Source organism: Protopterus annectens, chromosome 17.part0, assembly GCF_019279795.1.
Source record: "Protopterus annectens isolate FY-2018-M chromosome 17.part0, PAN1.0, whole genome shotgun sequence".
In the NCBI taxonomy this organism is placed as follows: Eukaryota; Metazoa; Chordata; order Ceratodontiformes; family Protopteridae; genus Protopterus; species Protopterus annectens.
The window spans coordinates 738825841-738839036 of record NC_056751.1 but is presented as its reverse complement, the minus strand read 5'-3'; the positions used below and the strand labels follow the sequence as shown (position 1 = coordinate 738839036).

General features: G+C 46.2%; 1 protein-coding gene across 7 annotated transcripts in view; it reads right to left on the bottom strand.

The window, feature by feature from the left end:
- Positions 1–13196, bottom strand: part of ARHGEF11 (Rho guanine nucleotide exchange factor 11) — a 4318379-nt gene that overhangs the window by 1620749 nt on the left and 2684434 nt on the right. For all 7 annotated transcript variants that reach the window (XM_044059024.1, XM_044059020.1, XM_044059026.1 and 4 more), the window contains one exon: positions 947–1079. In XM_044059024.1, the coding sequence (XP_043914959.1) occupies positions 947–1079 (133 nt within the window). The remainder of the gene's footprint in view (positions 1–946; positions 1080–13196) is intronic.

Below are 13196 nucleotides of genomic sequence, written 5' to 3'. Positions count from 1 at the left end.
ATATAAACCAAACCAGCTGCCAATGTGTAGGCAAGGACAAAGCAAAGGTGATATAAGGTGTTGTTTTGGAATTAATGTCACACAAGGCAGTCTTAAATAAGGAAATATAAACCACACCAGCTGCCAATGTGTAGGCAAGGACAAAGCAAAGGCGATATAAGGTGGTGTTTTGGAATTAATGTCACACAAGGCAGTCTTAAATAAGGAAATATAAACCATACCAGCTGCCAATGTGTAGGCAAGGACAAAGCAAAGGCGATATAAGGTGTTGTTTTGGAATTAATGTCACACAAGGCAGTCTTAAATAAAGAAATATAACCCACACCAGCTGCCAATGTGTAGGCAAGGACAAAGCAAAGGCGATATAAGGTGTTGTTTTGGAATTAATGTCACACAAGGCAGTCTTAAATAAGGAAATATAACCCACACCAGCTGCCAATGTGTAGGCAAGGACAAAGCAAAGGCGATATAAGGTGTTGTTTTGGAATTAATGTCACACAAGGCAGTCTTAAATAAGGAAATATAACCCACACCAGCTGCCAATGTGTAGGCAAGGACAAAGCAAAGGCGATATAAGGTGGTGTTTTGCATGTAATGATCTTTCTTATAAGTAGTCAAAAATTATATTGGTATTCAAGAATGTGCTGGACAGTTGTTAAATCTAGTTAAAGGGAAGCTGCTGCCCATCTGACAGTAGGTGATCCAAATATTTCTTAACCTAACAACATCTGTTTTTCTACTGGGTCAGTATAACATTAATTTACAGCAGTCCTTTAACAAGGACCATCAGAACACACCTACCTTCCTCTCCATTGCCAAATTCTTTTTTTTTTTTTAAATTTTGCAATAATTTATCAAATGTGTGGCACCTATAATGCTTAGGACTCCCTCTATTACAAAAAAAGCACACATTTGTTTACATCAATAGCTTAATCTATAACCTTACCTTTTTAGGTTTAGGGAAAAAGGGAAGCCATTTGTCCTTCTCTGTTTTTTCCATGAAGCTTGAGGGACGCATCTCTCGCACTTTTAGCCCGACGTGACGCATGTACGTATTCATTGCAAAGGCCATGGGACCACTGAAAGAAGGTGAAATGAAAATGAGCGTGCACTACTACTACAAACGTACATTTCCCTTAAAACAACACCGTCCTACTATTTGATGGTTTAATGTCGGTCTCTTATGAAAGCAAATCAAAATAAACGCATATTAGAAAGATATTCATTTGGTCTTGAACTGAATATGTTGCTTACCTGAATGCTGTTATCACAGACGTAAGTGATGAACTTTTCAGTACTTCAACACACCATCACAATTAACTCTGTGCAGATAAATAGCACTATCTTCCAAGTACTCTGGTCTATTGCAGCTATTTCAGAAAACGGTCACCCAAAATATCTGCATCATCCAGTTAGAAAAAAAAAGTACACTTACCATAAACGTAGAAGTTCGTGTGTATTCACTGTTGCACTCATCACACTTGGGTTATCTGCCTGCAGGTAGCCCTCAGTCGGTCCGAATACCAAAGTCTTGGGATTTCTGCGTCAGATGTTGTCGCCTCTTCCATGACATCAGGTCATCAGGGGTATAAAACATGCAGCCAACGCCATTACATCAGTTTTTCTTGCCCCAAGTGTCAGGAGCCCCCAAAACAGGAAGCAATTACATGGTGTGGAACACCTCCAGTAAAAAGTAAAAACAATAGCCATAAGATATCGCCAAAAGAAGGATAGGTAGAAAGCATAGAAGAGTCAGAGGGCTGAAGGGTGGGTAACTAGGACTGCAGCAGTGAATACACAAAAGCATCTACATATATGGTAAATGTACACAGCTATACTATGTTCTTCGTGTTTCACTGTTGCAGTCATCACACTTGGGATGATTCCCAAAGCTAAGGAAGGGTGGAAGCAGTCAAGAAATAGTAGGGCTGGCTAGCAGGCCTTGTAAGACTGCTGTGGCAAATCCAGCTCTGGATTTGAAAAGACAGGTAAGTGGTAATGCTTGGTGAAGGTGTGTACAGAACTCCAGGTTGCAGCTTCCAGGATGTCCCTGGTAGGGATTCCCCTAAGAAATGCTGTAGAAGTTGAGGTAGCCCTAGTGGAATGAGTTCTGATCCCCTGTGGGGTAGGTTTTCCATGGTGCTTGTAGCAGAAATTGATGCAGTGTGCTATTCATTTGGAAATGGATTGCTTTAAAATTGCCTTACCCTCTCTGCCCCTGTAGCAAAGCTGACTAGCAGCTGGTCAGATTTTCTGAAAGGCTTAGCCCTATCAAGGTAAAACCTCAGCTGTCTGTGCACGTCCAAGGAGTGCAGGATCCTTTCCCCTTTATTCTGAGTATTAGGGAAAAAGGTTGGTAAATGGATGGAATGGTTTAGAGCAACACTGGATACCCTCTTGGGCATAAAAGATGAGTTAGTCCTGATGGAAACCCTGTCAGCATGGAAAATAAAAAGAAAAGTTATGTACCTACCATAACGTTCAATGTTAATTGTCCTCTCTCGCCTTCTTTCTTGCTGGTTGGGGTTCGGAACTGATCCTCGGCTCCGACTCAGCCATCTTCTAAAGCTCGAGATCTACAAACTGGCTTGAAGCCTCCCCATAACCCATGATGCCTGGCGCTAGATACCCAGATCTCGTTTGGTAAGACTTACAGCAGACAAAATAATGAAGGAATCCTATCCTTATCATACATAAGCCCAGCTATAAAGACCACTAGGTAGAGTGGGATAGCAAGGGAAGGCTCAGCCTGAGCAATATTATAGAGAAAATTCTTCTCGGTATAGTAGGATAGGGGGATGGAGGGGGGTGGGGCGCAAGAAAGAAGGCGAGAGAAGACAACTAACATGGAACGTTATGGTAGGTACATAACTTCTTTATGTTAAGTTGTCTATCTCGCCTTCATTCTTGCTGGTTTGGGACAGCGTCCCTAGCACCTAATATCCTGAGTGGCTCAATGGAACAGACTCTTCAGAACAGTGGAACCAAAATCAGCTCTGCTCCTGGAAATCACATCCAATTTATAATGCGAGATGAAAGTATGAGGGCTTGCCCATGTAGCTGCTGCACAAATAGATTCCATGGGCAACCTAGCCTGAAAAGCAACCGAAGTGGCTAATGCTCTGGTGGAGTGCCCTTCTGGTTTAACAGGCGATTGTTTATTCCTCAGCTGATAGATAAAAGTAATGATAGAAGTCAGCCACCTGGATAAAGTTACTTTTGATACTGGTACACCTTGTTAGAAGTCAGCCACCTGGATAAAGTTACTTTTGATACTGGTATACCTTGTTAGAAGTCAGCCACCTGGATAAAGTTACTTTTGATACTGGTATACCTTGTTAGAAGTCAGCCACCTGGATAAAGTTACTTTTGATACTGGTATACCTTGTTAGAAGTCAACCACCTGGATAAAGTTTACTTTTGATACTGGTATACCTTGTTTGCCCTCTGCATAAGAGAGGAAAAGCTGATCCGATTTTCTGAAGGCCTTAGTCCTGTGCAAATAAAAACGCAGTTGTCTGTGAACATCTAACTGATGTAACCTATATTCGGCCCTGTTGGAATGGTTGGGAAAAAACACATGAAGGTCAATGGACTGATTTAAGCTGTTCTCAGAAAAGACCTTAGGAAGGAAGGATGGATTAGTCCTAAGAGCAACCCTGTCTTTGTGGAACACTAGGTAGGGGGGAAGTGTACAAAGAGCCTGCAGCTCGGAAACTCGTCTGGCTGAAGTAAGTGTTTTCCACGATAAAAACTTCAACGAACAGGAAGCTGCCGGTTCAAAGGGGGGCAAAATTAGAGAGGCTAGAATCAAATTCAGATCCCAAGGGGGCAGAGGATCTGTAGCCAGGGGCCTGAGCAGAGTGGTTCCTTTGAGGAAGACCTTGCAAAGCTTATGAGACATTATACTACTTTTAGAAAGGCCAATGTGAAAATTCGAGATTGCAGCTAACTGCACTCTAATTGTAGCCGAAGCAGAGCCAGCATGAAAAAGCTGCGCGAGAAATTCCAAGATGTAGTGAACAGGGGCTGAAAAAGGATTTATATTCTTAGCCTCTGCCCAGGAAGAAAAACGTTTCCACTTACTAGAGTAAGTTTTTCTAGTGGTAGACTTGTGCATTGATAAAATGATTTCACGCGCTGATTGGGAGATATCCAGAAGCCTGGCTAGGGTTGGAAGTGGAGCAACCAAGCTGTGAGCTTGAGAGATTGTAGGGAGTGATGCAGCCCGCCCAATTGATGGATCAGAAGGTCTGGAACTGGATCCAGAGTCCAAGGCTGCTCGATAAGGTGATGATGCAGGAACGGAAACCATATTTGTAGAGGCCAGTACGGAGCAATGAGGATAATTTTGCAAACCAATACAGTAGCTTTCTGTATCAGCTTGGGAATTAGAGGAAACGGGGGAAATGCATATAGAAGTCCCTGAGGCCAATCGTGGACTAGAGCATCTCTGGGGGAATACTCGGGATGTGGAAGGAGAGAGAAGAAGTTGCTGCACTTGCTGTTGACGGGGGTGGCAAAGAGGTTGCAGCAAGGTTGCCCCCATTTGCGGAAGATTTTGTCCGCCACTACTTGATTCAGAGACCACTCGTGAGGCATCAGAATAGCTCTGCTCAGCCTGTCTGCTATGACGTTGGATTTCCCAGGGATCTGCGTTGCAGTCAGAAACCTTTGGGAAGAGATTGCCCACTGCCAGAGTCTGAGTGCTTCTTGACATAGGGGGTAGGACCTGGTTCCGCCCTGCTTGTTGATGTACCATACAACTGACATATTGTCTGTTTGAATTGCAACTGTATGTTTATGTGCAGATGGTACTCCTGAGGTTGCCAAGTGCCTTGGACTGTTCTGCCCTGATAATGCCCCCCCCCCCCCGATCAGGGAGGCATCCGTGGTTACCGTAGCAACTGGAGGGGGGAAGTACAAATGGTCTGCCCAGGGGTACTGATGGGGAGACCATCCACCATGCAAGGTGCTTTTTGCATGCTTCTGTAATGATAATCATGTGAGACATGGGAAGCTGCTGAAAGGACCATTGGGTGAAAAGGAGCCATTGGAGAATCCTCATGTGGAAACAGGCCAGAGGGACTAGTATGATTGCCGCTGCCATGAGACCCAGGGTTTGAAGTACGAACCTGGCTTGAATTCTCTTGCAACCTAACAAGACCCGGACATGCTGCCGAATGACTAACACCTTGTCTGGTGGAAGGCTGGCTGACCTGTCTTTTGTATTTAAGTTTGCGCCTATAAAGGTGACAGACTGACAAGGCGACAAAGCAGATTTTTCGAAATTTATAGTGATACCTAGTCTGAAACACGTCTGTATGGTATAGTCTCTGGCTTGCAGAAGATGATGCCTGGTGGTAGCAGTGAGAAGCCAGTTGTCTAGATACGGAAACACCTGGAATCCTTGCTGTCTCAGATGAGCAGCAAAGTACAGTTTTGTACCTACCATAAATGTAGATGTCCGATAGGAATGCATGCCGACCGAAGGGCTGCCTGACGACAGGACAACCCATTTGTAAGGACTGCAGATGCATCCTTGAAGGACATCTACTGCCATACATTTGGTGAACCCCCTGGGGGCTGTGGTGAGACCAAAGGGCAGAGCTCTGAAGTGATAATGGCTGGCTCCCAGCCGGAAGCACAGGAATCTTCTGGAGCACCTGTCCATTTTGATGTGGTAGTACGCATCCTGAAGATCTATGGAGCACATCCAATTGTCCTGACCCAGGAAGGGTAACATGGACTGTAGCGTGACCATCCGAAATTTGGTTGTTTGTACAGACCTGTTTAGTCTGCTGAGATCCAAAATGGGTCTCCAGTCCCCTGTCTTTTTTGTACCAAAAAGAACCTTGAGTAAATTCCGGATCCTTGCTGGTCTGCTGGGACTTGCTGGATGGCCCTTTTTTTAGCAGTTTTGCAACTTCCTGAACTGCTTGATCCCTTAGATTGGGTGGAATATCTGGAAGGTACTTGTTCAGCAAGAATGGAGTGCGAACGAAGGGAATTTTGTAACCTCCGGATATAACAGACTGTACCCATTTGTCTTGTGTTATGTCTTGCCAGGCTCTTGGGTACAGCGATAATCTTCCCCCGACTGCCTCCAGAGGTGGACAGCCGGGCAACCCTTCAGAGATGCTGGAAGGGCTTGTCAGAGAAAGATTCTCTGCTGCCCTGACTTTGCGGAACCCCTCTGCCATGAGGGCGGCGTCTGTTATTGTTCCCTCCTCTGCCCCTGGAAGGAAACCCACCATGTGCGTCAGGCAGAGCTCCCTGGAATTTCCGGAACCACATCTTTCCACTCTTCTGACCCTTGGGATATGGTCTGGAAGGAGTGGAAAAACGGACCCCTACAGCAGAGAGAGTCCTGCCTTCCTGTTCACACCTGGTAAGGGTGCCCTTCACCTGAAATCCAAAGAGAGAGGAACCATCAAAGGGGGTGTTGGTGAAAGATGCTCTGAAAGGTTCTGCAAAGTTACAAAGCCGCATCCAAGCGTGTCTCCTCAGAGCGACGCCTGTGCCTGCAGCTCTACTCACCCCATCGGCTGCATAAGAAATGAGCCTCATGGAGGAGTTAACCACTGAATTAAGAGTCGCCAGTTGGGAGGCAACCTTGGCCTGGGCCCCCTCAGCTGATGGATCTTGAAGGGTATTCTCCAAGCTCTTTAAGGAGATCCCTCTGTAGACAGGCAAAGTGGCACAAGTAATTCAGAGACTTCATGGAAAAAGTCGCTGAAGAAAACATTCGCTTTCCATATCTGTCCATCGTCCTAGACTCCTTGTTAGGGGGATGAACAGATGAAGTTTCAGCCAACTCCTTCTTTGTGGCCACCGCTACCACCATGGCATCAACAGGGACACCTTTTATCAAAAATGGCTTGTCCTGTGGTGCAGTAATGAATTTGGCTGGTCTTCTTGGGGTCGGTTCCACTGTGTCTGGAGCTGACCACGCCTTCCGAGCCACCACAGACATCAGTGGGTTGAAAGGTGGAGACACCCAGGAGGTGGAAGGTCGGGATCCAAACGCGTCCAGGAATACCGACTCATCCTCGGAAGGGCTTAGGGCAGTCCAGTTCCCCCTCTGTCTAAGCATCTCAAGGATGTCTGAGAGGGAGACATCTTCAGAGGGGGACCTCAGGGACCCTTCCGAATCCTCTAAGTCGGTATCTGATGTGACAGACTCAGGGGAGTTAACATGCTTCCTCTTGCATTTCCTCTTACGAGGTGGCTCCTCTGAATGATCAGGGGAGGCCTCGGAAGATACACCCAAAGGGGTGTCCTGGGGTGCTGGATCCCCACGCTTGGGTCTGGAAGAGAGGCAGAGGCTGACGCAGGCACCATAGGGAGAGGAGCCGAGGGGGTCGATCGTGGCACTGGCTCAGGGGCCAGAACACTCATCACCTCGAAGGCATCCCGATCGGAACGGAGAGAGGGATCCGATTCAGAAGAAATCAGAATCCCTCTCCGCAACGAGGGGGAAGGCTCTGAGGCCGATGTGGGAGCCGAACTCACCTGAGCCGAGGCTTCAAGGGGGAGAGCGGGGGTTGGACCCTCCAAGGACGGAACCATGGAAGTGATCAGAGCCGACAACGGAACCGAAGGAGCAGGTATCGGAGCCGACGGTTCCACGACTCGAACCCCCACGAACTCCGGCTCCGAGCTCAAAGGGTGAGTCGGAGGAGGAATATCTGCAGACGTGGATGGAGCCGACCCCTGGTGAGGGGGGCTGGACAACATTTTAGCCAGGGCCTGCGATTTTAGCAGTCTGCTGACCACTTTCCAAGTCACAGTCTGAAAGTTTTGAGGACCAAGAAGAGTGGGATGAGCGATGACTACGCTCTGATTGGAGCAGAGGTGATCTTGGAGCCGAGCATATCGACTCCAGAGAGGGAGACCTGGACCTTTTTCGACTCTCAGAAGGCTCCAAAGAGCGTATCAGAGCCGACTGGGAGGGAGGAGCATCGGTTCCAGCCAGAGCCGAAATGGAAGGTACAGATTAACCTAATGATGGCTCCGAACTGGGAGCCAACGGTTTAGATGCCTTAGAAGATTTCACAGGCTGAGCCTTAGCCGGTGAATCTTGAGGTTTAAGTAAACCTCTAAGGATCAATTTATTTTTGCGCTCCTGCAAGACTCTTGGACTGAACGCATGGCAAATGGAGCAAGAGTCCTGCAGGTGCATGGCACCCAGACAATAAACACAAGAAGTGTGACCATCTGTCAGAGACATCTTCTGACAGCATGAGTCACACTTCTTGAATCCAGACGGCTTAGGATCCTTGGACATATTGACAGGCAAGCCCAAAGGAAAAACACACTCACACAAAGGTTAAGGTGCTAACACAACAACAATACACTATAAGCTACCAGAACCGACAGTACTACCAACAACTGTAATAAGTATAGCAAACAGTAATAATAAGAAAATATTTTACGGACACCTAGACATAAGGTTATCGCCTAACTTAAATGGAAAACTTAGAGGAAAAATGGAGAAGTAGAAGGGGAAGGGGAAACTATCTAAGTAAAACGAGTTTCTGAAAAGACAAGGATTCAGCTACAAAAACTTATACAAATAAGGGAAATAACTAAACGATAATTCTGCTCTAAAAATGTACTAAATTGCGACAGAAAAAAAGACAATATAGAAGTTTTATACGACCTGAGCCAGTACAGGAACCTCGCAGCAGAAGCGGCAAACGAGATCTGGGTACCTAGCACCAGGCATCATGGGATATGGGGAGGCCTCGAGCCAGTTTGTAGCGCTCAAGCTTTAGAAAATGGCAGAGTCGGAGCCGAGGATCGGCTCCGAATCCCAAATAGAAAGAATGAAGGTGAGATAGACAACTTAACATTGAAGGGTTCCACAGCCATTAGTACCTGTAACTCATACACTGTTCTTGCTGAAGTGATGGCTACAAGTAAGGCTGTTTTCCAAGAGAGGAATTTTAATTGTGCTGAAGCAGCAGGCTCAAAAGGGGAAGTGTGAGCTTCTCTAGTACAAAGTTAAGGTCCCAGGCAGGGGTGGGTGCTCTCCTCAGCGGTCTTAAATTGTTAGCTACTCTCAGGAACTGTTTGACCAGAGAGTGAGAAAAGAGAGGTGGCTCAGTATTATAATGAGCTGAGATGGCAGAGGCATAAATCTTAATAGAAGAAAAGGATAGGCCTTTGTGGAGCAGCTCTGCTAGGTAATCTAGGATTTGAGTTAAGGTGGGCACAGTTGCGTCCTTCCTTGACACTGGCACCAAGAACAGTATATTTTCCATTTTTCTGAACAGGATTTCTTAGTACTAGGCCATCTGGCCTCAAGGATGACATCCAGCACCTGTTTGATGAGGGTTGCTGGTGGAATATTCTGGGAATAAGCCAAACTGCAAGGCTCAGGGTTTGCAGCTGAGGATGCAAAATCTGTCCCTCCTGCTGGGACAGCAGGGAGGGGGGGTATGATGTAGCTGTCAGGGTGGCACTTCTGTCAGACTGTGTAGGAGTGGGTACCAGTGCTGGCGGGGCCAGTCCGGGGCAATAAGGATTGTCCTTGGTTTGTCCTGTTTGATCTTGAGCAGTACTTTTGAGAGGAGGGGCAGAAGGGAAAAGGCATAAATTGAGAGGTTTTCCCATGTAAAGGATAGGGCATCCACTTTCCATGCTTGGCTGTGGGGATTTCTGGTGAAATTTTGCTCAACTGATGGTTTTGGGGGAAGGCAAAGAGGTTCAGCTCTGGTGTCCCTCACCTGTGGGTTAGAAGTTTGAATGAGCTGGGTTCCAGTTTCCACTCGAGTGGGTCCAGTAGAGTTCTGCTTAAGTCTGCCAGTAAATTTTGTTTGCCTGGCAGGAATTGAGCTTGCAGATGCACTTGGTTGCTCACGGCTGGGTTTTACAGGGCCATGGCTAACCTGCAGAGTGGGTAGGAATGAGTTCCCCCTTGCTTGTTTAATGTACCACATAACTGTGGTGTTGTCTGTCTTTATCAAGAGTTGCCCTGGAAGGATAAAGTTTGTGAAGGCTGTCAGAGCATTCTGTACAGCTAACATTTCTTTTTGATTGATATGTAGGTGAATTTGCCTTGAATGCATTTGCCAGCCATGTGAGCCCCCCATGCATAGTCTGATGTGTCTGTTGTCAGGGTTTGGGTGGCAAGGGGTTGAGTGAAAGGGAGTCCCTTGTTGTGGTTGCAAGCCTCTGCTCACCACAGGAACTCTGCCCTCAGACAAGGAATGATAGGAATAATTGTTTCCAGGTCCTGAGAATGTTGGCACCAGAGACCTTTTAAGTACCACTGAAGTTTTCTCATATGCAGTCTTGCACATGGAATTAGTAGAATGCATGAGGCTATGAACCCTAGAGCTTGCAGTATTTTTCTTGCAGACAGCTGGGTTTTGGCGGCCAGTAGCTTGAAGCAAATTGTCAAATAAACCTGCTTTTCTGGAGTAAGGAATGCCATCTGGGAAGTTGTGTTCAAGCTTGTTCCCAGGAATACAATCTTTTGGCTGGGCACCAGATATGATTTCTTTTCATTGATGGTGTACCCCAGAGAAGTTAGAAGTCTCTTTACAAATGCCAGGTGCTGAAGCAGCAATTCCTGACTGTCCGCCTGAATCAGACAATTGTCCAAGTATAGATAAATTTGAATATTTCTCTGCCTGTAGTATGCAATGGCTGGAGCCAGACACTTTGTGAATACCCTGGGCGCAGTAGATAAGCCAAAAGGAAGTGAAGAGAACTGATAGTACATAGAGCCTGCCCTGAAGCATAGATATTTCCTGCAAGATTCCCTTATGAGGATGTGCAGATAAGCTTCTTTTGGGTCTAGGGTGACTAGCCAGGAGTCCTTCGCTAGCATAGGAAGCAGTTGCTGTAGTGTAAGCATTTTGAATTTTGGGACCACCAGGAAGGTGTTGAGAATGGACAGGTCCAGGATAGAGTACCAAAAGCCCTCTTTTCTGGGCACCAGGAACAGTCTTGTATAGAAACCCTGTCTTCTCTGCTCTACTGGAACAGGATGAATAGCCCTGATTCTGAGAAGAGAAAGTACTTGCTTTTGAGCCTCTGCCCACTGGGTTGGAGGAAGGTCTGGCAACCTGCTTGGGGTTGGCAGTGAGTGGAAGTAGAATCTGTATCCCTGGGATACAATATTTATGACCCATTGGTCCTGGATAATGGACATGCATTTTTTTGCAAGCAGGGCGAGTTTTCCTCCTAGGGGTGCAAGTACTTTGGCATGGCTGAGAAGGATGATAGAAAAGTCATTGTGAATTTTTTCCATAAGGGGGTGGCTTACCACTCCCTGTTTTTGAGGGGGGAGCACTACATTGTTTAGATCTCCGCGTACCCTGAGACTGTAGCCTTGGTGGTCTATTGACCCTGGGTTTGGGCTGAGAAGACCTGGTAGGGACTGGAAAGGACCAGTTTTTTGACGGCCAACGCCTACTGAATCTAGGCGGCTGCACTTGTAAGAAATCTTTAACAGTTTGCATAGATTTAACTTTTTCCACCATCTTTTTAAGAACCTCTTCTGCTTTTGTGCCAAACAAACGTCCCTGGTTTAATGGAGCATCTGGCAATTTTGCTTTGACAAGGTCTGGCAAGATTTGTTCCTTCAGCCAGGCATGCCTTCTCAGTACAGACCCAGTGACAGCAGCCCTGCAAGATGCTTCTAAGGCATCAAAAACAACACTGCAAAGTATGTTTACTGACATGGTTTGCAGAATGCAGTAACTCTTGTAAATCTTTATTTTCTGCAAAATCTGGAAGTAACAACATTTTTTGTTTAATTAGTTCCATAATATGCTGCTGGTACTTCAACATGTGAAACTAGCAATGTAATGCCCTGATGGCAAGAGTTGCAGAGGTATATACCTTCTTTCCCCATCTGTCCAAAGCCCTCAAATCCCTGTCCGAAGGGGTAGGATGTTTGGCTGTAGTAGCCTTAATACCTTTAGGTCCCTGGGAAATGGCTTCTGGATCCACAGTGGGATTCTTAAAGAGAAATGTGTGAGAGTCAGGTACCCTGTAGTACCTGTCAGGCTTTCTAGGAGCTGGTGGTAAAGTATCAGGAGTAAGACTGGATTCCATGAAGACATCATCTATAATGTGCAGGACAGGGGGTATAGCTAGAGGCCTGTACTGAGGCAAGTCTAAAAATTCTGAGAATCTCTTTTTGAACTGTGGGTAGTCCTGGCATTCCCAGCGGAAATGCTCTCTTAAGGTATGCAAAGTTTCACCAAAAGAAAAGTCCTCTGGAGGGGAGGCAGAGGAAATGGAATCCTCTGCATCTGAATCCTCACAGGTAGAGAAGGGTATGTCCTGGTAATTAGAGGGATCAGAGTCATCAGACTCATGGTCTGTTGAATCAGAAAGGAAATCAATTATTTGTCTTTTAGAGGGGGAAGGTTAGCTTCCCCTAATTAGAGTTATAAGATCTTCAGCCATTCTAAGCATTTGTTTCTGTGGCATGGGAGCTTCAGCATGCGCTTTGGTCATCGGTTTTCTAGGAGTAGTGCGAACTCGGGGCCTGAGAAACTTAGTCTGAAACGAAGTAGTCTGTTTAATACGAACATCAGAAGGTTGGAATACACCCTCAGAAGCCGGTGCCTGCACAGCGGCTCCGGATCCATCCAAGGTAGAGACACCTGCAGGTTCCACAATCGAAGAAGCATCTTGTGGCATACCAGACTCCAAATGTGTCTCAGCAGAGGCCTGCAAATCTGTAGAAGAGGGTATCAGGGGCTGTGAAGGCACCTCACTGAGTACCGGCAGACTGGTGACTAGCTTAACAGAAGTGTCGTCGGCAGTTTTGGACCTATGCGGTCTATCTCTGTCTTTAGCCTTACGTTTTTTCGGAAGATCGGTAGTCAGATGGCTTACTGAAGCCATTTTTTAATACAGGGAATGACAGAGAAAAAATTTAGCAACAAGAAAAGCCTGACGACGAATAGTTTGGGCGTTAAATAAGGCACAAAACCGACAGCAAGGGACATTGTGGTCTGGGCCTAAACAGGTGATGCAGTAAGAATGAAGATCTCTGTGAGGTATTTGCTTTCCACAAGCAAGACAATTGTTAAGTTTTTCTGACATTGGTTAGAGCAAGAAAAAATAATCCCCAATGGGGTACTTAGCTTTAGAAGACTTCAGGTTTGAAACTCGAAAAATGAAAATTTCAGGTAGCGGCAGTCCGGCACTTGTGAACTGCTTCT